At 41.2% G+C, this 24,590-nt stretch overlaps 1 protein-coding gene and 1 long non-coding RNA gene across 3 annotated transcripts in view; one reads left to right on the forward strand and one right to left on the reverse strand.

The window, feature by feature from the left end:
- COL6A6 (collagen type VI alpha 6 chain) overlaps positions 1 to 24,590 on the forward strand; it is a 141,713-nt gene that overhangs the window by 102,939 nt on the left and 14,184 nt on the right. Inside the window, exons 30-35 of one of the 2 annotated variants that reach the window (XM_079101273.1) lie at positions 908 to 970; positions 1,981 to 2,016; positions 2,128 to 2,164; positions 4,515 to 4,526; positions 7,378 to 7,871; positions 20,831 to 20,927. In XM_079101273.1, the coding sequence (XP_078957399.1) occupies positions 908 to 970; positions 1,981 to 2,016; positions 2,128 to 2,164; positions 4,515 to 4,526; positions 7,378 to 7,871; positions 20,831 to 20,927 (739 nt within the window). Of the gene's footprint in view, positions 1 to 907; positions 1,757 to 1,980; positions 2,017 to 2,127; positions 2,165 to 4,514; positions 4,527 to 7,377; positions 7,872 to 20,830; positions 20,928 to 24,590 lie in introns of those variants that run through there. The other variant, XM_079101272.1, reaches the window with a different exon arrangement.
- Positions 7,888 to 17,579, reverse strand: LOC306638159. Its single transcript, XR_013757396.1, has 3 exons — positions 17,446 to 17,579; positions 15,675 to 15,811; positions 7,888 to 8,091 (listed from the first exon to the last, which is right to left on the reverse strand). It is a non-coding gene; the product is annotated as an uncharacterized lncRNA (long non-coding RNA).

The raw sequence follows: 24,590 nt of genomic DNA on the forward strand, positions 1-24,590 counted from the left end.
TTTATTTTGAGACAGGGCCTTGCTAAGTTGCTTAGGGCCTTGCTGAGTTGTTGAGGCTGCCCTTGAACTGCCTGAGCTGCTGGGATTACTAGAGGCTTACACCACTGAGCCCAGCATATTATCCTATTTTTAAATAGTAAATCCCAGTTTTCTCAGTGATAAAGTATATTGCTGAATATATGGAAAAAATTCTGGCATGCAGACAGATAACAACTGTTGTTTTTATTATTGCTGTTATCCACTTTTCCTTCCAGTCAACTGCTAAATGTTTGTTTGTATTGTTGTTGTCATCTCAGGAGGTTTTACATTTTAATTTTGTTTTCTGGGATTTTTATTTATTTTTTCTTCACTTTTTAGTCACCTCCATTTCATTTCAATAAAATTTTCTTCTTTGCCCCAGAAATTCCAGTAGTAGCAGTCTTCCCTAACAATCAGATATGATTTGAAAGTAGTATTGATTACTACAACAATAAGCTTAAATGCCAACAATAAAGGATTGATTAAGTTATGGTACATCTATGTAATACAATACTATGCAGCCATGGAAAGTGATTTTACAAACAATGTTTAATAACATGAAAACATCCAGAGCTACATTCTTAGTTTAAAAGGCAATAGGAAAAAGTATGATCCAAATAAGTTTTAAAAAATTAAATATATATATATATCCAAAAGAATGAGAAAAGGCACCAAAATGTTAACAAGGATTCTGAGGAAGAAAGGATTGCCATGAATTGTTTTTCTTTATTATTATTTTTTTTCATTCTTTGTGTCTTTGGAAATCTCTCAATTTTCTATAGTGAAAGTGAAATTTTCACTTTTGAGTTGTCACCTTTGATATTTGAATTTAAAACAGATATGTGTGTGTGTGTAAATATGATTTTAAATAAATAAATTCTGCTTTGAGATATCTGCTGGACTTCCAGGAGAACCAGGATCCCCCGGGGAACCAGGACCCCCTGGACGCAAGGTAAGTAGGAAAGTTAAAACCATACTGGAACCTTTGGCACTTAAAAAGTTATTGCCTGGAAGCTTCATTGTCCAAATATGCACTACTCCTGTTCCTGCTCTTTGGCCCCTATTTTTGCTATTTCATGTGCTTTGCAAAAGGAGAAAAAAAATGCCAACAAAAAATTATCTCCGGGGAGGTGAGGAAAACTAGGGGAAGAAATAAAAAGCATAAGACTAAAATGAGACTGCTCAATTATCAGTAAATTTTATTTATCTATTCAGTATCTGCCCTCTTCCTACATTCAACACATGATCAGTGAATGAAGGGAAATTAATAAATAATGAATTTGATCAAAGTGGCATCATGTGGAACTTATTATTTGCTTCAGGAGTCCACTGCATTTTCCCCTGGGTGTCTCTTGAGAAGCCAGATTCTTCCCGTTCCAAAGATGGAATTGAACACCTAAAATTAACACCAATTCCATGTTATTTTTTTTCTATTCCCAACCTGATGAATATATCTATGCATGTGTATTTTACTTACATGTATGTATGCATCATATACGTGTGGGTATATGTACAGAAACATGTATGCATGTGTTCATTTTTGGAAGATGACTTAGGGCAACCTCTCCAGATGTCTGGTTTGAGTCTGACCCCTTTGTCATCCAACCAATGGTGGAAACAGTCGAAGGTTCCTCTTGGGCTGCTGCTCAGTGGCAGAGGCAAAGCCTGGGGTGAAGGGCTCCAACCTCATCCCCCGGAGGGACAGCCACCCACGAATGCTTCCATCCACTTAGTGCCGAGCTCTGCATGCCTGGGTGCAGCGGCCATCTCCATCCCTAGATTCTGCACAACCCTGTCCTTCAGAGAAGGAGCTGCAGGAGGGCAGCCTCGGAGGCTAGGGACTCCTCCCCGCTTCCCCTGCGCACACTGCTTCTAATTAGGTCCTGAGTCTCCGATGGTGCACCTTCTGGCTCCTGATGTGTCTCAAGCTATAAAACACTGATTGTTTGTTTGTTTCCCCAGGGTGTGAAAGGGGCCAAGGGATTGGCTTCATTTTCCGTATGTATCTCTTTCCGCTGTGAGTTCTGAGCGCTTCATTATGTTTATTTAGTTCTGCACTTCGTGATCTAGCAGTCTGTTGGTTAATTCTGGTTTTTCTTTGACCTGCAGACATGTGACCTCATTCAATATGTGCGGGACCACAGTCGTAAGTACCCTTGGTAAAACCATCACCCAGTGGTCAGCTTTCACAGGAAAGCAGGGAGTCCTGCACTCAGGACCGAGAGGATTTTCCTGCCAATTTCTTAAAATCAGACATGGCACTGCATGAATTTGAGTCAGCATGGACTGGTGGCTCTTAACTCCCCATCTCCTGCTGGCCTGTCTATTGGAACCAGTTCCAAGCCCTTACAAGCAGCAATATAGCTAGTGCCCTGGACCTGGGGAAAATTAGGATTTGAGGTCTCAGCTCTCCTAGTGGTGAAATCAATCAGTGGAGAGTCACACTGAAGTTCTTTTAAATGATTATTAACACCTGACAATAACTGACAGAAGTGAATTCACTGGTGTGAAAGAGCCAGGCTGGTAGGTGTCCTGGTGGGCGTGAGCCTTGCCCTCAGTGATTTATGGCTTATGACGCCTTTCCTGGAAGGATATGTTTGATTGCTTTTAGTTAGAATGATTGACTTGCTTGTAAAACTCAAAATAATGTGTGTTCTGCCAATACATTTTTATCTCTGCTTCGAAATTTTAAAAGCAAGATGGCATTTTGATTTGGCAAATGCTCTTTTGAGTTTAAGGCCCTAATAACAAATTCTGCTCTCAAACTATGTGTTGATACCATAAAAAATCCACGTACAAGATTAAGAGTTGACCTTTCCTCATGTGGAATGTCCATTTACACCTGCGTAGTACTTCCCAAATAATCACTATGATTGAAAGGAGTCACGAGTTTCCTTGAGGCCTTTGAGGAGGAGGCAGGGGGATGGACAAACAGAAGCCCATTTCTGTAGACAGCATTGTTCAGAAAGACACAGACTTTTCAAAGCTCTAAAAACAGTGTAGCTCAGAACTCTTTTGGTAGCAGAATTGAACCATGGTGGGGATCAAAACTGATACGCTGGGTCACAAGGACGGATCGTTCTGAAGCTGAATTAGCACGGTAGGTTTTCTGACACAGGGGCTATGTGAACTCTAACGAAGCAGGTGTGAGGGGACCTGATCTTTTAACATCTGAGGGGCTCAATACAAAATTGAAAATACAAAAGTAGGTACAAAGCTATTTCACAAGTTAATACTTAGAACAAGAAGGGAAATCGCAACCTCATATTTAACGAAATTGTGCAGTTGTGATTACATAGCTTACATAATTCCTGCATATTTTACAAAAGCATATGATCATGCGAACAACATGGCTAGGGCCTCTTCCAGGCAGGGTCTCTTCCAGGCAGAGCCTCTTCCAGGCAGAGCCTTACCATCTGCCTCTGTAAGTAAGAGGCCTAAAGCAGCTGTCCAATAGAATGTTCTGCAATGATGGAAGTGTCCACTGCACTGTCCAATAGAGTAGCCATCAGTCACATGTAGCTTTCAACACTTACCACGTAGAAAGTTTAACTGAGAGACTGAATTTTTAAATTTAATTTTAATTATTTCAAATTTAAATAATTACCAGTGACTCAGGGCTGCCATATTACACAGTGGAGGTCTAAAGCAAATGATTATTTACTTATAAGTAAATCCGTCTCTGATGTTTATATGATAATATAGAAATATGCACACATACAGGTTAAGCATTCCAAACCTAAAATCTACAATGCTCCAAAATCTGAAGTTGTTTGATTGCTCACATGATACCACGCATGGAAAACTTCACACCGAACCTCATGTGATGGGTCACAGTCAAACTACAGGCTCACTAAAAATATTGTACAAAATTATCTTCAGGCTGTGTAAGATATATGAAATGTGAATTTCATATTTAGACTTGGATCCCATCACCAAGCTAACTCATTATGCATATGAATGCAGAAGAAATCTGAAATCTGAAACATTTTATTCCTAAGCATTCAGACAAGGGATACTCAAACTGTATGTACACATGCTACACATATATACAAAACTGTGTGTGTGTGTGTGTGTGTGTGTGTGTGTAATCGATAGCTATAATATGTACATGGGAAATTTTTAGAGTAAGGAGATGTATGTGGGGAAAGTGTAGAGTTAGGACTTTTAACTTTCCAAATCCAGTGCAGTTCCTTACAACATTGTGACCCTTCCAGGCAGATTCTCTGCCTCTGACAGCTGGCAGCAGGCTGCTGATTTATGACTGTATACTTTCCACCACTTCTCCTACCCTCTTCCTTATAGAAGGAATAGTGCTTTACCAAGATTTTGGGCTCTGTCTACATCTTCTCCAAACCCTAACTATTGCCTTTATTTTTGAGTCATCTACAAAAAGCAGACAAGGCAGGATCTCCCTGCCATGATTTTCCTACACAGTAGAGAACTCTATGCTCCTACCAAATAATAACCCAGTCTCCTTTGTTCTTCTTCCCCAGCTGGCGGACATGGTGAGTAATCTTTATTTACAGCATGTTTTAATCAAGCTCCAAAATGTCATACATCTGGAAAGAAGAGTTAGAACAATGTATTGCCTGCCAGCTGATATAAATTTTATCAGGGCTTTCTTTGCTGCCTCATGCTGGTAGCAGAGACCTACCTCTAATAACTCAGTTTTAACTGAACTTCACAGCTATTTCTCAAGCAATGGGTAGGCTCTCGTAGTATTAAAATATTTTAAAGGCTAACATCATCAATTACCTTCCTGCTAGGCCTTTTTTGTAATAAAAATTTCCCTTCATTCTCTCTCTCTCCCTTTCTCTCTCTCTCTCTCATATTCTCTCTGTAGATCAGTGATTAAGGATTAAGACACAGAGAACAGAATAAAGTAGGTATGGTCAGATAGCAAATAAGTGGAATGTGCAGCTTGGGTAATGCAAAACTATGTAGCTCATGCTTAACGATAATTACCAACTTGGCCTTATAGCCTTCGGTGCTAGTTTTTCAAGAATTTTACAAATGCTTCTTACATGTTGTTTTTGTACAAACCGATAATCACCCTGATATGCATTTAAACCCTTTGAGTTTTTATATAAAACCACCAACCCTTGCCCTCTGATTGCTTGTTCATTCATTCAACAAGCATTTATTGAAGACCTACCATGTGCCAGTCTTTGTTTCAGGTGCTGGGGATCCCTAAAATAATAGACTAGGTTCCCACCCTTAGAAACTTCCATTCTCATGGATAAAGAACAACGGAAGGAATTCGGAATCCTATGGCTGCTGTGAATTCAGCAGAGGACGCTCTGGGGCAGGATAACGTGAGGAAGAGAAGAGATGCCCAGAGGACAGAGACTTCTCTGAGGCAGTGAACTTGAAGTCTGGCTGAAGGAGTCAGGCAGGCAGAGGAGCTTCAAACCCACAAGCCACGGAGCAGGAAAGACCTCTAGCTATTTTGTTGAAACTGACAGAGCCCCCAGGGCCGGTTGGCAAATGAAAAAATGGGGCCGTAGCAGAGACTGCATTGCGCTGGGCTTGGCATGCTATCATAGGGTGCTAGGAATCGTTCTTTTTTTTTTTTTTTTCTTGTATCTCTGCACTGCACCTGAAATTTGCTGTTGTTTTCGCAAATGAAAAACATCAAAAGCTAAGCAGAATCAATTTCATATTTGGTCATAATTCTAATCTTTTTTTAATTGCAAAATTAACATGGCCTCAATTTTAAAAAGTCTCCTCAGTCCACCAATTAGATTCAGAGGTTCATAAGTTATTTCCTGTCTCCATTGAGGTGACGTTTGATTTGGGTCAAATATTTATTCTCACTGGCCATGTGATAACTCCGTTCACCTGTGAAGGTCAGAGTCAAGGACCAGAAATATCTAATAACCTAGTGCCAGGATGGGCAGATCCAGTTGACTCATAGCAGGGAGACTTACTCTTAGGCCGGCTTGGGCAATCCCCAACAGGTGTGAGTTCCTGAGTTCCTCATGAAGGGCCTGTGGGCCTCAGGCTGTGTTCATTATCTCCAGTTCCCTTGCTGGCATGTGAAGGAAAGGAGACACTCCTCCAAAGGAAACTTATCCTTGGGGTTTCCTCTTACCACCCTTTTTCCCAAGGTAAGCCATCTCACAGTTACTGAAGTTTTATTCTTCTTCCTGTACCTGTTACAAAGAACTGTTTTGGGTTCGTTTTCATTCATTCAATATTTATTAGATGGCAGGGACAAATAACCTGGAAGATCAACAAAGGCATAGTCCCTATCACTATATGTCATAAGTTAACAGGAGAAACAATCAGATTATCAAATATAAATTGCCATCTGTGATCAGTGCAGGGTACTGGAATTAGAAGAATAAATCAGAACCAATGAAGAAAGATACATAACTCTGCAATTTAGACAGTAGAGATTAACAAGCATAATTCAGAGTTTCTTACCAATAAACAAAGCATTTTTAACTGTTAAATAAAAATTGAGGGCTGGGGATGTAGCTCAGTGGTAGAATGCTTTCTTAACATGCACAAGGCCAGTACCAAAAAATAAACTCCTGCTCCTTGGCAAAAAAAAAATAGTGATCAGTTAAAGCTCTCCAGGTTCTCCATTTAGTGACAGTTATTCTCTATCACAAATGGCAAAGTCTATAATGATAATGGCTAATATTTACTGAGCACCTACTATGTGCTAGGCACTGTAGTTCTAAGTGATTTATTTGTGCCGAGTCATTTAGTTCTCACCACAGGCCAGGGCAGTAGGTTTTGACTCAGATTTTGCAGAAAAGGAAACTGACAGAGAGGATAAGTAATTTGAAGAAGGTCATATGTTAGCATTTGGGTCAGGCTCTAAATAAAACCCTTTATTGCCTACTTTTTACATCTAATGCTCTGTTCTGTATCCCGCATGTCACTTGCAGTTTTTCTGAAATTATTGAAGGGGCTTTCACAGTCATTCCTTTCTAACACTTGTTACATTTCCTCATTAAGACAGAATTTATTTTAGTTTGCGTGAAGTTCCAGCAACAAAATACAATACCTTTAATCCAATCTCTGTAGGCTAACGGGCATGACCAGAAGCTCTCTACTTATTTTAGAAGGGATTTGCTAATTAACGGTACAAATTTCACAGGCAATCACATTGAAGTCTGGACTTTTTTCTTTTGTGCTTCATTCAAAAGAGCAAACATGGCTCGTTCAATTATTCAGGATTTAAATATTAGACATCTTGCATGTTTTGTTGTCACATTTAAAGTATTAATGATTTGACGTTTAAATATTAGAGTAGTTAACACTGAAAATCGCTCCACCTTCTTCCTGTTGTTTTAAGTAAGCGGGATCAGCGATATGTAAGGACACGGTCTTGTCTTTTAGGCAAACCTGAATGCCCGGTGCATCCAACCGAGTTGGTGTTTGCTTTGGACCAGTCCCGGGATGTCACGGAGGAGGAGTTCAGGCGGATGAAGGGGATGGTGGCCTCGCTGGTGACAGCCGTGCGGGTCCGGGAGAACAGCTGCCCGGTGGGAGCGCGCGTGGCCGTCCTGGCCTACAGCTCGCACGCCCGGCACCTGGTGCGCCTCTCCGACACCTTCCAGAAGGACCAGCTCCTCCGGGAGATCGAAGCCGTGCCTTTCGAGCGATCCTCAGATGGCAGGGAGATCGGCAAGGCCATGAGGTTCATCTCCAGGAACGTCTTCAAGCGGACGCTTCCAGGCGCTCACACGAGAAGAATTGCCACCTTCTTCAGCAGCGGCCCGTCCGCTGATGCCCAGGCCATCGCCACGGCCACCATGGAATTCAGCGCGCTGGACGTCATCCCCGTGGTGATCGCTTTCAGCAACGTGCCCTCCGTCAAGCGTGCCTTTGCGGTGAGAGGGTGAAGCTTTTCACCGTGTATTCATTTATTCCTCCTGTATTCAGAAGTCTCAAGAGAAAGTGTAGAACTACATTTCCTTGCCCTCAAAACCAAGGTCATCCTGGGTTAGCAAAATAGAAGGATTAGAAATATTTATTTTGCCAGGCACTGCTTGTAATCCCAGCTCCTGGGGATGACAAATTCCAGGCCAGCCTCAGCAATTGAGCAAGACCCTGTCTCAAAATAAAAATAAAATACAATAAAAAGATCTGGGGATGTAGCTTAGCTCAGTGGTAAAGCACCCCTGGGTTCAATCCCCAGTACCACAAAAGGGGGGAAAAAAGAGGGAAGGTAGGGGAGACTGATTTATTACTTATGTAGCAGGAACATATTAAACCCTTATATGCATTATACTGTTTAGTTTTCAAAAGTAGTATGTATGAAATGAGTAACAGTTGTTTTCACTTTATTTTTATTTTTTTATTTATTTATTTATTTATTTTTATTGTAAACAAATGGGATACATGTTGTTTCTCTGTTTGTACACGGCGTAAAGGCATACCATTTGTGTAATCATAAATTTACATAGAGCAATGTTGTTTGATTCATTCTGTTATTTTTTCCCTTCCCCCCACCCCTCCCACCCCTCTTTACCCTCTATACAGTAGTTCCTTCCTCCATACTTGCCCCCCTCCCTAACCCTAACTCTAACCCTTCCCTCCCCCCCATTACGTGTCAACCTCCACTTATTAGCGATATCATTCGTCCTTTGGCTTTTTGAGATTGGCTTATTTCACTTAGCATGATATTCTCCAATTTCATCCATTTGCCTGCAAATGTCATAATTTTATCATTCTTTATGGCTGAGTAATATTCCATAGTATATATATACCACAGTTTCTTTATCCACTCATCAATTGAAGGGCATCTAGGTTGGTTCCACAGTCTGGCTATTGTGAATTGAGCAGCTATGAACATTGATGTGGCTGTATTTCTGTAGTATGCAGATTTTAAGTCCTTTGGGTATAGGCCAAGGAGTGGGATAGCTGGGTCAGATGGTGGTTCCATTCCAAGTTTTCTAAGGAATCTCCACACTGCTTTCCATAGTGGCTGCACTAATTTGCAGCCCCACCAGCAGTGTATGAGTGTACCTTTCTCCCCACATCCTCGCCAACACCTGTTGTTGCTCGTATTCTTGATAATCGCCATTCTAATTGGGGTGAGATGGAATCTTAGGGTGGTTTTGATTTGCATTTCTCTTATTACTGGAGATGTTGAACATTTTTCCATATGTTTGTTGATTGCTTGTAGATCTTCTTCTGTGAAGTGTCTATTCATTTCCTTAGCCCATTTGTTGACTGGACTGTTTGAATTCTTGGAGTAGAGTTTTTTGAGTTCTTTATAGATTCTGGAGATTAGTGCTCTATCTGAAGTATGATTGGCAAAGATATTCTCCCACTCTGTAGGCTCTTTCTTCGCATTGCTGATAGTTTCCTTTGCTGAGAGAAAGCTTTTTAGTTTGAATCTATCCCAGTGGTTGATTCTAGCTTTTATTTCTTGTGCTATGGGAGTCCTGTTAAGGAAGTCTGGTCCTAGACCAACAAGGTGAAGATTTGGACCTACTTTTTCTTCTATAATCTGCAGGGTCTCTGGTCTGATTCCGAGGTCCTTAATCCATTTTGAGTTTAGTTTCGTGCATGGTGAGAGATATGGGTTTAGTTTCATTCTGTTGCATATGGATTTCCAATTCTCCCAGCACCATTTGTTGAAGAGGCTATCTTTTCTCCATTGCATATTTTTGGCCCCTTTGTCTAGTATGAGAAAATTGTATTTATTTGGGTTTGTGTCCGTGTCCTCTATTCTGTACCATTGATCTACCTTTCTATTTTGGTACCAATACCATGCCGTTTTTGTTACTATTGCTTTGTAGTAGAGTTGAAGATCTGGTATTGCAATACCCCCTATTTCACTCTTCCTGCTAAGGATTGCTTTAGCTATTCTGGGTTTCTTATTCTTCCAGATGAATTTCATAATTGCCTGCTCTATTTCTGTAAGGTACGTCATTGGGATTTTAATTGGAATTGCATTGAATTTGTATAGCACTTTAGGTAGTATGGCCATTTTGACAATATTAATTCTTCCTATCCAAGAACATGGAAGATCTTTCCATCTTCTAAGGTGTTCTTTAATTTCTTTCTTTAGTGTTGTATAGTTCTCATTGTAGAGGTCTTTCACCTCTTTTGTGAGATTGATTCCCAAGTATTTTATTTTTTTCGAGGCTATTGTGAATGGGGTAATTTTCCTAATTTCTCTTTCTGAAGATTCATCACTTATGTATAAAAATGCGTTGGATTTATGGGCATTGATCTTGTAACCTGCTACTTTACTGAAATCACTTATGAGTTCTAAGAGTTTTCTGGTGGAATTTCCAGGTTCCTCTAAATATATAATCATGTCATCAGCGAACAGGGATAGTTTGAGTTCTTCTTTTCCAATTCATATCCCTTTAATCTCTTTGGTTTGTCTAATTGCTCTGGCCAGAGTCTCAAGAACGATGTTGAATAGAAGTGGTGAAAGAGGGCATCTCTGCCTTGTTCCAGTTTTTAGGGGGAATGCTTTCAGTTTTTCACCATTTAGAATGATATTAGCCATGGGCTTAGCATAAATGGCCTTTACAATATTAAGGAATGTTCCCACTATCCCTATTTTTTCTAGTGTTTTGAGCATGAAGGGGTGCTGTATTTTATCAAATGCTTTTTCTGCATCTATTGAAATAATCATGTGATTCTTGACTTTAAGTCTATTAATATGGTGAATTATGTTTATTGATTTCCTGATGTTGAACCAACCTTGCATCCCTGGGATGAAACCCACTTGATCATGGTGCACTATCTTTTTAATATGTTTTTGTATGCGATTTGCTAAAATTTTGTTGAGAATTTTTGTGTCAATGTTCATTAAGGATATTGGTCTGAAATTTTCTTTCCTTGATGAGTCTCTGTCTGGTTTAGGTATCAGGGTGATATTGGCTTCATAGAATGAGTTTGGGAGGGTTCCCTCCTCTTCTATTTTATGGAATACTTTGAGAAGTATTGGAATGAGCTCTTCCTTAAAGGTTTTGTAGAACTCGGCTGAGAACCCATCTGGTCCCGGACTTTTCTTTGTTGGTAGGCTTTTGATGACTTCTTCTATTTCAGTACTTGAAATTGGTCTATTTAAATTGTTTATGTCCTCCTCATTCAGTTTAGGCAATTCATATGTCTCTAGAAACCTGTTGATGTCTTCGAAATTTTCTATTTTGTTGGAGTATAGATTTTCAAAATAGCTTCTAATTATGTTTTGTATTTCCATCCTGTCTGTTGTGATATTTCCTTGTTCATTCCGAATTTTAGTGATTTGGGTTTTCTCTCGTCTTCTCTTTGTTAGTGTGGCTAAAGGTTTATCAATTTTGTTTATTTTTTCGAAGAACCAACTATTTATTTTGTCAATTTTTTGTATTGTTTCTTTTGTTTCAATTTCATTGATTTCAGCTCTGAGTTTAACTATTTCCTGTCTTCTACTACTTTTGGTGCTGTTCTGTTCTTCTTTTTCTAAGGCTTTGAGCTGTAGTGTTAGGTTGTTTATTTGTTGAGTTTTACTTCTTTTATTAAATGCGCTCCATGAAATAAATTTCCCTCTAAGTACTGCTTTCATAGTGTCCCAGAGATTTTGATGTGATGTTTCTTTGTTCTCATTTACCTCTAAGAATTTTTTAATTTCCTTCCTAATATCTTCTGTTATCCATTCATCATATAATAGCATATTGTTTAATCTCCAGATGTTGGAATAGTTTCTGTGTTTTACTCTTTCATTTATTTCTAACTTCAATCCATTATGATCTGATAGAATACATGCTAGTGTCTCTATCTTCTTGTATTTGCTAACATTAGCTTTGTGGCATAATATATGGTCTATTTTAGAGAAGGATCCATGTGCTGCTGAGAAGAAAGTGTATTCACTCTTGGTTGGATGGAATATTCTATAAATGTCCGTTAAGTCTAAATTATTGATTGTGTTGTTGAGATCTATGGTTTCTTTGCTCAATTTTTGTCTGGAAGATCTGTCCAGTGGTGAGAGCGGCGTGTTAAAATCACCTAGTATTATTGTGTTGTGGTCTATTTGGTTTCTGAAATTGAGAAGGATTTGTTTGACATACATAGATGAGCCACTGTTTGGGGCATAGATGTTTATGATTGTTATATCTTGCTGATTTATGCTTCCCTTAAGCAGTATGAAATGACCTTCTTTATCCCTTCTGACTAACTTTGGCTTGAAGTCCACATTATCGGAAATGAGGATGGATACTCCAGCTTTTTTGCTGAGTCCATTTGCATGGTATGTTTTTCCCCATCCTTTCACCTTTAATCTATGGGTATCTTTTTCTATGAGGTGAGTCTCTTGCAGGCAACATATTGTTGGATCTTTCTTTTTAATCCAGTCTGCCAGTCTATGTCTTTTGATTGATGAATTCAGGCCATTAACGTTCAGGGTTATTATAGAGAAATGATTTGGTTTCCCGGTCATTTGGTTCATTTTTAAAATTTTGTTTATTTATTTGTTTGACACAACTTGTTTCCTCCTTTATTTGACAATTCCTTTAGGATAATTCCTCCCTTTGCTGATTTGCTTCTTTGTTTTTCATCTCTTCCTCATGGAATATTTTGTTGAGAATGTTCTGTAATGCTGGCTTTCTTTTTGTAAATTCTTTTAGCTTTTGTTTATCATGGAAGGATTTTATTTCATCGTCAAATTTGAAGGTAAGTTTTGCTGGGTATAAGATTCTTGGTTGGCATCCATTTTCTTTCAGGGCTTGAAAAATGTTGTTCCAGGACCTTCTAGCTTTTAGGGTCTGGATTGAAAAATCTGCTGATATGCGTATTGGTTTCCCCCTGAATGTAATTTGGTTCTTTTCTCTCACAGCCTTTAAAATTCTGTCTTTATTTTGTATGTTAGGTATTTTCATTATAATGTGCCTTGGTGTGGGTCTGTTGTAATTTTGTGTATTTGGAGTCCTGTAAGCCTCTTGAACTTGATTTTCCATTTCATTCTTCAGATTTGGGAAATTTTCTGATATTATTTCATTGAATAGGTTGTTCATTCCTTTGGCTTGTTTCTCTAGGCCTTCCTCAATCCCAATAATTCTTAAATTTGGCCTTTTCATGATATCCCATAGTTCTTGTAGATTCTGTTCATGATTTCTTACCATCTTCTCTGTTTGTTCAGCTTTGTTTTCAAGGTTAAATATTTTGTCTTCAATGTCTGAGGTTCTGTCTTCCAGGTGTTCTATCCTATTGGATATGCTTTCTATGGAGTTCTTAATTTGGTTTATTGTTTCCTTCATGTCAAGGATTTCTGTTTGGTTTTTTTTCAATATCTCTAACTCTTTATTGAAATGATCTTTTGCTTCCTGTATTTGCTCTTTTAACTGTCGATTGGTGCGATCAATCAATGCTTGCATTTGCTCTTTCATCTCATCATTCAATGCTTGCATTTGCTCTTTCATCTCCTCGTTTGCTTCTCTGATCATTTTAATTATGTACATTCTGAACTCCTTTTCTGTCATTTCTTCTGCCATGCTGTCATTGGGTTTTATTGATGTAACATCTAGATTTGTTTGCAGCATTTTCTTTCCTTGTTTTCTCATGTTGTTCAGATATCAGTGGACCGCTGAGATATTGCAGATTTCTTCTGTTGATTTACAATGACCCTGAAGATTTCTATATATAACCCCTCTTAGCCTTCAGTAGGCTGAAGTCTTGGAGGAGGTTGATAATGCGGTGCTCCACAAGGAAGCTGCCTCTCTAGGAGTGGTGGCCTTCCGGTGGGGTATATTCCCTGCTAGTGGGCAGAGGTGCCTCCACTTGTTGACCAATGGTCATCCAAAGGGGACCTAGGCTGTGGGCTGAGGCAAGGCCTGTTTGGGCCTTTGTCTCTGGTTTTACCGTCCTTGGGGGGAAACCTCACCAGGCAGGGAAGACTCACCCAGTGGGGAGGTCTCGCTGGTCAGTTTCCTCCTAGAGGTTCCCCTCAATTTACAGCTACTGCCTGGGCTGGGCTGCCTTCCTCTGCAAAGTTTCCAGGGGCCCGGCCCTACCTCCTGGGCCTGGGAGCCTCACCCTTCGCAGATGAATCTCCTTAGGCTGCCCCTCCTCAGAGAATTTGCCCATAGGCCTGGAACCTTCGCTCCGCCCTAAGCCTGTCTCTGTGCGGCTCTTCCACCCAGAAGCCTCCTAGATCCTGGGACCCTGTTCTGCACCTAATCGCCTGGCTGCGTGGCCCCTCCTCTGAGCAGCCACCTGTGGCCCCGAACAATCGCTCTGAGTCCCAGAGACCCGCCACAGGCCTCTTCCTCCAGACAGCCGCCCAGTATGCCGGTGCGGTCACTAGGAGTCCAAGAAACTCACTTTGTGCCTCCTCCTCCCACCAACCACCCGTAGCCCGGGGCAATCAATCACTCCGAGTCGAAGTGACCCTCCCCGTTCCTCCTCCTTCTCCAGATAACCCCCCGGGTGTTCAGGAGCAGTCCCTCTGAGTGGCTCTGAATCCACGTGACCCGCTGCACGGGTCCTCTGGGCACCGCCCGGAGCTCTGGTGTGGCCCCTCAAGACCAAGCGTCCCACCACGCTTCTCCTCCAGGCAGCCCCCCTGTGTTCAGGAGCTGTCACTTTAAGACCAAACAACTCACCGCTCGCCTTCTCCTCTGAGCAGCCGCCTGGAGCGCTATTGCAGTCACTGCGAGTCCAAAGGTCCCGCCGCGCTCCTTCTCCTCCTTCTCCTACTCCTCCGGGCAGGCCCCGGGGTTCAGAAGTGGTCAGAGTCCAAACAGCTCGCCACGCAGCCCCTTCTCTGGCAACCGCCTGTAGTTCCCGTGTAGTCACCCGAATCCAAGCGGCCGCTCCTCTTCCTCCTCGTCCTCAGGGCAGGCCCCGGGGTTCAGAAGCGTCGTTCTGATTCCAAACAGCTCGCCGCGCGGCTTCTCCTCTGGCAACCGCCTGCAGCTCTGGCGCAGTCTCTCCGAATCCAAGTGGCCACGCTCCTCTCCTCCTCCTCAGGGCAGGCCCCGGTGTCCTGAGTCCACACAGTTCTCCCCGCCACTCCTCCCCCGGGCAGCCGCCGGAGTCCCAGTGGCTGCTCCGAGTCCCAGCGCTGTGCCGAGTGGCCTCCTCTATGGCGCTCCAGCGGGGGGAGGGGCGTCTCGCCGGCAGTTCTACTTCACAAAGTTTCCTGCGTTCCGGGACCCCCGTCCCATCCGGGATGCCCCCCCAGGGGGTGAGAGTCACCCGGCTACTTTGAGTTGGTCCCAAGCGTCTCAATATCTCCTCTCTTGAATCCTGAGTTCTGGAGCAACACGTAATGCAGCCACCCTCTAGGCCGCCATCTTGAAAAAACCTGTTTTCACTTTATGAATGAGAAAACTGAGCCTCTACTTCAAAGTTAAGCTACTTGTTCAGGTTCACACAGCTAAGCATAGGCAATGCCAGGTCTTGACTCCAGGTTTACTATTCTAGTGCTTCGGTGAGCTATACTGAGTTGCATCTGAAGATACTGAATCAGGAGACCACTAAACACACACAGATGCCACTTAGCCAGGGTATAGTCATTCCTGTACAGTGAAAACCAATTGGCTAAACTTCATCCATTATATAAAAATCCAGATTTTATAAAAGAAAAGACATTTCTAATTATAACCTCCTAAATTGAGGATGAAACTCTTAACATGTAGCATTCCTAAATAAGCCACCTGGGATTAAGACACCCTTGTATGAATTCATAATACCCTGTCAATAGTTGCTCCGTAGCAGGGTTCCATTACAAAGAACTGTCAGACCCAGCAAAGTATCCTTTCAGTCAGCTGTGTTGGTCCAACATGGTGTTTGCTTCTCCATTCATGTGGAGAGACTCTGAAGAGGGCCCCTAGGCAGCAGCAAGAGTTTTGAAAAATGAATGCTAAATAAAAAAGGTCAACCAATTGAAAGTTACTTCATTTAGATAACAGAAGATAAAAAGCAACTAAGTTATTGTCTTCAAGTAGGTGAAAAATTACTTCAGAAAATTAGCTGCAATTCAATTTTGCAAAACCTCATCAATTAGAGAAGTAAGGGTTTTTTTTTTTTTTTAGTACTGGGGGTTGAACTCGGGTGTTCAACCACTGAAAAGCAAGGTAATAGTATCAGGAAACTTAAGGTTAGGTTGAAGAAAGAACTTTCAGAAGGTAATTTTGATTTATTGTCGGTTGGATTAAATGGTGGTTAAGACAGTGCCTTTTTCTGAAGGCCTTGAATGGGGGTAATGACTCACCAGTTAGCGTAACTTCTGTCTTTCTAGAGACTGGGGCTAGGACTAAGTGGCTTTTTGGAAAGGCTTCCAGCTCTCTACTTTTCTATGAAAATGTTGAAATAAGCAGAACAAAGTTGAAATATATTTGTCATCTGAAAATATAGAGAGTACCTATTTTCTAGAATATTAGAAAATACTCTAGAAAAGTACTGGATGGTTTGAAGCCTCGCACGTAGTAAGCACTGAGAATGATAGCTTTTGCTTTAATGATTATTATCTCTTAATAGCTTGATACTATTAACCAAAATCTGTTTAAAAATCACGAAGTCTGGGAAGTATCAGAACTGAAAATGCTATTAGCATCATGGAAATAACTCTCAGAATGAGACGGTTATGCACATAAATTAGAAAAGATGGGGGCCAGGCTATGCAAATGAAGCTGGGAGAAGCAGCAGCTTAAAAATTCTGTAAGTGATGTTGATTATACACAGTCCTCATGATTCCCTCATCTGCTGGCTTTATTTAGCCACCAAACAAGAGACAACTTTACATCTTGTTGCAAACAATTGGTGGCACTTGTGATATAAACTTAGACAGAAGTCCATCCACTCACTCAAAGGTACGTGCACAGTATATTACTTGTAAGGAAGTATTTTATTGTTTTTTTAAGAATTTGAATGTTAGTCATTTCAGAGATTGGTAAATCTGGCTTCTCGATTCTACCCAAATAGCCTAGAGACTTTCTTAATGAAGGTTCAAATTTTTGAAAATAGAACTTCATAAAACTGAGCAACGCTGACCACCAAGCAGAAGCAGAAGAGTTACTGATGAAGTCAGAATTGGTCCCAAGGTCCTTTCATCTGACAAATGTTTAGTGATCACTGCCTGTATACCAGGTGCTGCTCTAGGCTCTGAGGATAAGAAAGCCAAATGGTTCCCCCTGACATGACGGGTCTTAAACAGCCCTGCCTGGAAAGGCTCAAAACTGAGGCAAATACCACCAGTTGGTTAGAGCACAATGTCTGGCATTACAGAAGAGAAATTGCAACTTGTGTTTGCTGCCTTTTTTTGTCTTCTATGCATTCTCTTCCGTTGTGTTTTTGTTTTGTTTTGTTTTGTTTATTTAGAACAGACCTCAGAAGTCTAATGACACAATGCATCTTTTTTATTTGGGGGCCATATTTTAAAACCCTAATTTGCTTTGTATTTACCAGGGCTTTTCTAAATCTCAATTCTCCTAGAGTTCAGTAGGTCAGGGTGAAATATGGTACCTGTGCAGACTTGCGTGGTGGGCCTCAAAAGCAGCTGTCCAAGAGCAAGGACCAATCTTCTTGTTTCTTTGCACACGGACTGTGATCACCATCCTGCAAGTACTTCACAATGGTATAAAGTGGAGTGTCAAGCTGGAACATGAAAGGCCATTTTTGACTGGAAAAACCTCAGTCTCCACTTTGTTTCATCACTCAAATTTTTCCTCTAAATTTGTTTGGCAGTTACCTCTTCTGATGAAATTCTGCTACATCCCCATTAAGACTTCCATTTAGGGTGGATCTCATGTATGCTAAGCAAGTATTTTACCACTGAGCTACATCCCTTTTTTATTTTGAGATAGGGTCTCACTAAGTTTGTCAGGCTGACCTTGAACTTGCCGTTCTCTTGCCTCAGCCTCCCTAGCAGCTGAGATTACAGGCAAGTACTATCACACCCAACTCCTTTTCTGATATTCTTATAATGTATGTGTCCTTTTTTTTAGCAAACCTAACTTTTTTTCTTTTATTCTTCTGTTTGGCATTTCAAGTGAGAGATATATTAAATGTAGCATTTGATATTATTATTATTATATATTATTATTATTATTATTATTCTAGTGATTGGAGACAGAGTTGAAATTGGAGGGACACCTTTTTAATTGGAAACTTTAGCATTTTGTGCACCCAGTCTTTTTATTTTGGAAAGGATTTTCTTTGTTAACATAAGCTTGTCTAAAGAAAGATTATCCATAATATTAATCAAAAATTTTTAAGGGTGCCAATCTAGGGGGCCCCGTGATATCTAGAGAGGAAACAACAGGGTATCATTCAGAGCCATGAGCTGAATGCCCCTACTGTCCATCTGTGGATGTTATAGCTGTGCTTTCATGTAAACTGGTACTTTTCATCCACAGGAAAAAGAGCAATAAGAAAAGCAAACAATAGGATGCTTTTATTTTAAATAAAAAGTCCACATTTTGTTTAAGGAATTTTTTCCATAATATGTTGTTATTGTTTCTTCAGTGATAAGTGATGGGATGAATGATCTCTAAAATCACATCTTTCAAATGTTGTTGATGAAGAGATCCCTTGAGGGTGGTATTGAAGGAGGATGCAGACCCCCTGTGGACTCTCCCTAGTAAAGCAACCCAGTAGAATCAACGAGAATCAATGATACTGCTTTTATGTTGATGCCAGTATGTTGATACATGAGCCTAAATTGCCAACTAGGGCCACAGCCAGAAATATGGAAGTTGTTATTGTTACAGTGTAGACATGTAGAACACAAGATTAGTTAGCAAATGGCAGCACTCCCTGGGCAACATCTTGAGAAACATTGCCCTAAATTAAGTTAGGACTCATTGATATAAAACTACAATCATAAAAGTAGCTTATGCAGAAAATGGAAGGTAGGTCTTGTTTGAGACGAGCAAAACTTAAACTGAAGTTTTCTACTTTCTATCCCTCTTCACTGGGACTCGCTTTTCCATAAAACAATGAGGTTGGATTACATGGTTTCTAAAATTTGTTCTAACTCCAACGGTCTGTGAAGTTCTTTCAACTGGATCCTGGTAGATGGTAATGAGAAGGTTGTTTGCCCTTTCTGGATGGTCTGTGTTCTCTGAACTGACACTGGTTCTGTTCCCCATCACTCATCACAGTTGGAGCAAGGGTTTGGTAGACTGACACTGTGCACAGAGACATCTCTTGAAATCATGAGCAATGCAGACTCTTTCTGCTAGTGCATAACTCGAGACACTTTGTTTACATATCACCAAAACCAGTTTAAGGTAGCTTAAGTACACACGTGCACATACCATAAGAAAAACACAGTGTAAGGACCTAAATAGGGCCCAAGGTATCCTCTGGTCCTGAGTCCAGGTAGGCTGCCTCTGTCCCACCTGAATGCACAATTCAGCATTTCTTCTAAGAGCAAATACATTCCACTATTGCCACCACTGCTCCCCCACCACTGCCCTAACCTCATGGGGTCTTTTTGCCCCTCTTTTCTTACATCACACAATGCTCATTTCCACTACTTTCTCTTTCTTCCTGTCTTTCCCTGGTGTTGTGAGTTCTTTTCTCTATGTATTTGTGTCTATAAATTTAGCCAAAATCTTCAGTTATCACATACTCCATTCAAGTCTTCACCTCCAACCCAGAAAGCATATGACAGCAAACCAGGGGTCTCTCAGAGAGGAATCTGATGAGCAGATATTTCTCTGTTGTACAAAGAATAAAAAATGACAGAAGCAGTGATGAGGCTCAGGAAAAGCCCCTTCTCTCAGGTGAGCCTGAATCACCCTTCTCTTGTTTCCGTTGCTCCTCAGTCCAAAGATACAATGTGGCCAGCCGACTGCCCTAGAAACTCTTCATTAAACATCAACCCTCAGCACCCCCAGACCTCAGGACCCCAGGTCCAAATGCCTGATAGAATGGACCTGGCTAACTCAGATGTCCTTTCCCAGTACTGGCTCTTCTTAGAGAAATGGTGTTGCCCCCATATAAACATGACACCAAGGTCCTACCTCTATGGATGAAGTGTAGGAAGGAGACTTCTTAGAGAAAGAGGGAAGCCATAAGCTTTAGACAGTAGTATACACAGAACTTAAAATGTCATCTGACCCGTACCTGAGACATTCGATAAGATCACACCTACAATTTTTCTTCAGTTATCTGTGAGTCGTTAATGGAAAGTTAATTATCCTTGGTTATTTGGAGCCTCCTCATCTTCTCCTTACTGTGTGCCCTCAAACTCTGTAAGTGGGTTGCTAACAAGGGAATGGAAGTGGAAAGGGTTGGGAGTTCCTGAAAGGAGAGCCGCCTAGACTTGGATTTGAGTCTGTGTTAAAGCCAGTTTCAATGCCTAGTGCACAGTGGAAGCCTAGACTTCACACGGGTCTCTGGTACTTGGACATGGGGATGGGGGTCTTTAATTTTCTTCTTTAAACTTTGTGAGTGTCTGGTGTCCTTTGATCAGCTGTTAACCTTTCTGTGCTTCACTTTCTAAAATGGGGATGTCGAACATAAGAACTAACCTACTGGGTTGTTGAGATAATGGATATGAGGTACGTTATGCTCCTTACTGACCCACATGACACCCACTCTGTACCAGTAAATGCTTCACAATGACAAGATGACAAGCCTATTTGATGCTTACATAGTGCCTTGTTAGTTAGTAATCATAACATTCCCATTTTATAGAAGAGGAAACAGAGGTAAATTAAAGCTAAAGGAAGGGCAGGGGTTTAAATCCAGCAGTGCTCTTGGTCACCTGCCGTGCTGTGCCTTGTCATGACCTTAGAAGGAGCAGACTGGCCCTCTCTGATCCCCGCTCTCTGAACAGTACTGGAAGATTCTCACACCCTTTCCTACTAAGCAGTTCTTTCTCTTTGGCCTCTTGCAGATCGATGACACGGGCACGTTCCAAGTCATCGTGATTCCCTCCAGGACTGAGGATATGCCAGCGTTAGAGAGACTCCAGCGGTGCACTTTCTGCCGTGGTAAGACCCACAGAGAGAATATGATCATGCCTGTTAAGTCCACTGAGTCACTGTTGGCAGCAGCAACTGGACCTTTGTGGCCAGAATGAGCCTGGTGTAGAGAGGACCTCCCTGGGCTCTGGCCCCACCTCATCATGCTGCATCTTAAACAGATGGAGCCTCTTAGTTAAGCCTGCAGGGTCTCCTCCTGTGTGTCCCAGAAGGAGGGTTACATTCCAGGCCTCTCTACTTCCTGCAGCTTCCAGGAAACAGTAATGATTTTTAGAAAAACTTAGCTTGTCTCATTGCCAGGTATTTCATGTTATAAAGTATTTTATGTGTATTTTCTAAATCTCAAATGTTCATGGTCCCAAAGAGATGCTTTAAATCAATTCAGCACCATCCTAGCTGCTTGGGGAATTTTTTTCCTCCAGTGCCAGGAATTGAATCCAGGGGCACCCTACCACTGAGCTACATCCCCATCCTTTTTAATTTTTAATTTCAGACAGGGTCTTGCCAAGTTGCCCAGGCTGTCCTGGAACTTGAAATCTCCCTGTCTCAGCCTCCTAAGTAGCTGGGAGTGCAGATATGGGTCACCATGCCTGGCAGATATTTTTTAGTATGGTATAAATAGAAACAGCAGAGAGTCATGAATCTCCATTGAAAAGAGCCCCCAAATGTTAACTATCAGAAAGATTTGCAGTATTGATTTGTTTGGAGTGTTCTATACACAAGTATTGCTCTAACTGGAAAACTCTTATCTTCCATTTGAGCATTCCAATGATTATGAAGACAGCGGAAACCACAGAGATTAGTGGTGGATGTGACAGCTGATGGTCACCAAGCACTTGCTTTAATCACTTTAACGTAATACTGATGATGAGTCAAGACTTAAGATACTGTGCTTATTATGTCCCAAGAGTTGCACTAATCACTTTTCATAAATTATGTAATTCTATCCTTATAATCACTCTAAAATGTCTGAGCTATTATTAGCTCCACTTTACAGATGAGGAAAATAAAGCTTAGAGAGATGTGATCATTTGCCCAGGACCATACAGCCAGATAGAACCCAAGGAGGTTGGCTCTAAACTGCTTGCAGGTTATGAGGAATGGAGGTCTCATTCTGCTCCTTGAAAGTGTCCATCTGGGCCTGAAGCAAATGCCTGATTGCTCTCCTTCTTCAAGGATATCCATGAGAGGCTATGGTTGATGTACAAATGACCTTATCGGGAGGTGGCAACTCTGGTCCAGAAGTAGAAGTCTCCTCATAGCCTCTGTGTTTTCTGTCTTTCCTCTGCTCCCCTCTAATCAATTTTTCTTTTCTATTGATTGCACAGAGTTAGTTTAGACGAAGGCAGTCTGACTTAAAGCAATTAAGTGCTAAGCATGCCATGGAGAGCTACACCCCACCCTATGTATTCTCAGTTGCACCTTCAAACATGTTGGTTACAACAGTTTCAACATGCTGCACTCTTGTGCTGGTATATTGCATGGTCAGAAACTGCGCATATGTGACTGGGGGTGGATTTTGGCTCCATTTCTTGGCTTAAGCCTTTGTTTTGTCTCTTAGGCACATGATGGAAGATATTTTGGCTGTCATTTCCTGCAATTAAAAAACCCACAAAACTGAGCAAATGGGCAGCCTGCTGTCCCTGATTTTAGAAACTGCCTTGTGCACAGGTGACTGTTCTGTCATCTGACCGTTACATGGGTCATAAAGTTTCCCTAAATTTCACTGGGGGAACTCTAACTTGTGCAGCATCATCTTTACTGTGTCTTTATTGAGTGAAGTGAGGAAGTTTGCTGCATCCCCTAGGATCTGCATTCTGGTCATTCATCTTTCATCTAATAGTTTTTATTTATGGTCCATCCTATATCTAAGTACCAGCTGTCTGCACGCATTATTCTTTTTTTTTTCCCTTTGATTCTTCAAGAGGGCATTCTCACCCTCAATCATCAATGTTATGAAAAACAAGGGAGAATGTCATCCCTGGCAAGGAATCTCTGGGTGAATCTGATCCTCGTTCGGTCCAACCACCTAATGTGCAGAGAAATGGCAGAATTGAGGCCCAGCAGGGGCCTGGCTGGACACACGCAGCATGTTTGTTCCTGCAACAAGACTGAGGCATCCTAGTCCTCAGGCCAAGGAGCCTCCTACTACTGTATCACATGGCCTCATCTCTAATAATAAAACATGACTACATACGTAGAAACTTCTGGTAATAGTGCTGTGTCCTTTGGTAAAAATGATTAACTCTTCTGCTCTCAATCTACTCTATAAAATTAGAATATCAATTGACCTCCAAGATCCTTCCATCACCAATTTACTTTATTCCTTGGAATAGTTATTTTGGTCAAATTCAATGAAATTGACTCTTCATTACCATGCATTCTTTTGTTAAATGAGATATGCATATTTAGAAAAATGACCTATTTTATGGGAGGCCATTAATAAGCAATATTTATACTCATTCATTTAACAAACATGCATTGTTCTTTTAACAAAAAAGCACTATGGAGACACAAAGATGAGCTGTAGCTTTGTGTTGCCGCCCGCAGCAACAATCCCGCAGGAAGGAATCGGAGGCGGACTGGGAATGATCTACTTCTATTATCTTTTTCTGGGCTGCTTTCTTGCTTGCTTGCTTGTTCACTAGTTTATAGAGGAAGAGAGGCTTGCTTGCTTGCTTTTAGAGGTACTAAGCTTTCAGAGAGGCTACGCTTTCAGAGGAGCTATTTCTTAGAGGTCTGCTTCTTCTTAGAGGTGCGTCGTTCATCCTGTGTGCTAGAGGTGCGTTCTAGAGGTATGTGCTAGAGGTGTGTCCTAGAGGTGCGTGCTAGAGGTGCGTGCTATCCGAAGTCCTTCTTAGTGGTGCGTTCCGGTGTAGGGGTCCTTCATTCTGCGATCTAGAGGTGTGTTCTTCTCCATGGTGAAGAGAATGTCTTATATACACTAAAGCAGCCAATCAGCTTAGGATTAAGTAGCACGATTGGAGCACGCACCACAGTACCAATCAAGGAAGAATGGGGAACATCTGTTGACCACTAGCACAGAAGAGACATCAACCAATCAGACAAAAGGTCATGAGAGATCACGCTACGTTAACACTAATTATGTGCCACATCTTGGCCCAATGCCAGCCGCCATCTTAGAGCTGCTTAAACATGTCTCCACAGCTTTGTCCTTAGGTACCCACAGATAGACATGAAGTGGTGAACTCTTATTTAAATGGCTTTTTTACTCTCACGTTTTAAGCAGATTAATTTTGCATATAGAACAATCATAGTGAGCATAGTGACAAGGACCACTAGTTTAGCCTGTTTATTTTCGACCAAGAGAAATCAAAATCTTTCGTATTATGCTGCTGAACCCTTGTAGATGCATGGGACAAAGTGTCCACTGTAAACTTTATAAACTTAGCATTGCCAAGATTCAATTTCTGTTGAAAGCAGCCTAATTCAAAAAAAGAAAAAAGATTGCATGAGCGAATGGAATCTAAGGCACAGGTGGGTATAAAATCTGTACCTTCTGAAGATAGATGGAAACTGTACTAGGAAATTCTACTGTTGTTGGTATTCGAGCCATTTCTTAACTATTTTAACATTAAAGACTATGCTGTTGCCAGATGTCAAGATAGTTGAGGTGTGATCTTTCTTTTTCTATTCACACGTACTTAGTAA

This window comes from Sciurus vulgaris (assembly GCF_902686455.1).
Source record: "Sciurus vulgaris genome assembly, chromosome: 10".
In the NCBI taxonomy this organism is placed as follows: Eukaryota; Metazoa; Chordata; class Mammalia; order Rodentia; family Sciuridae; genus Sciurus; species Sciurus vulgaris.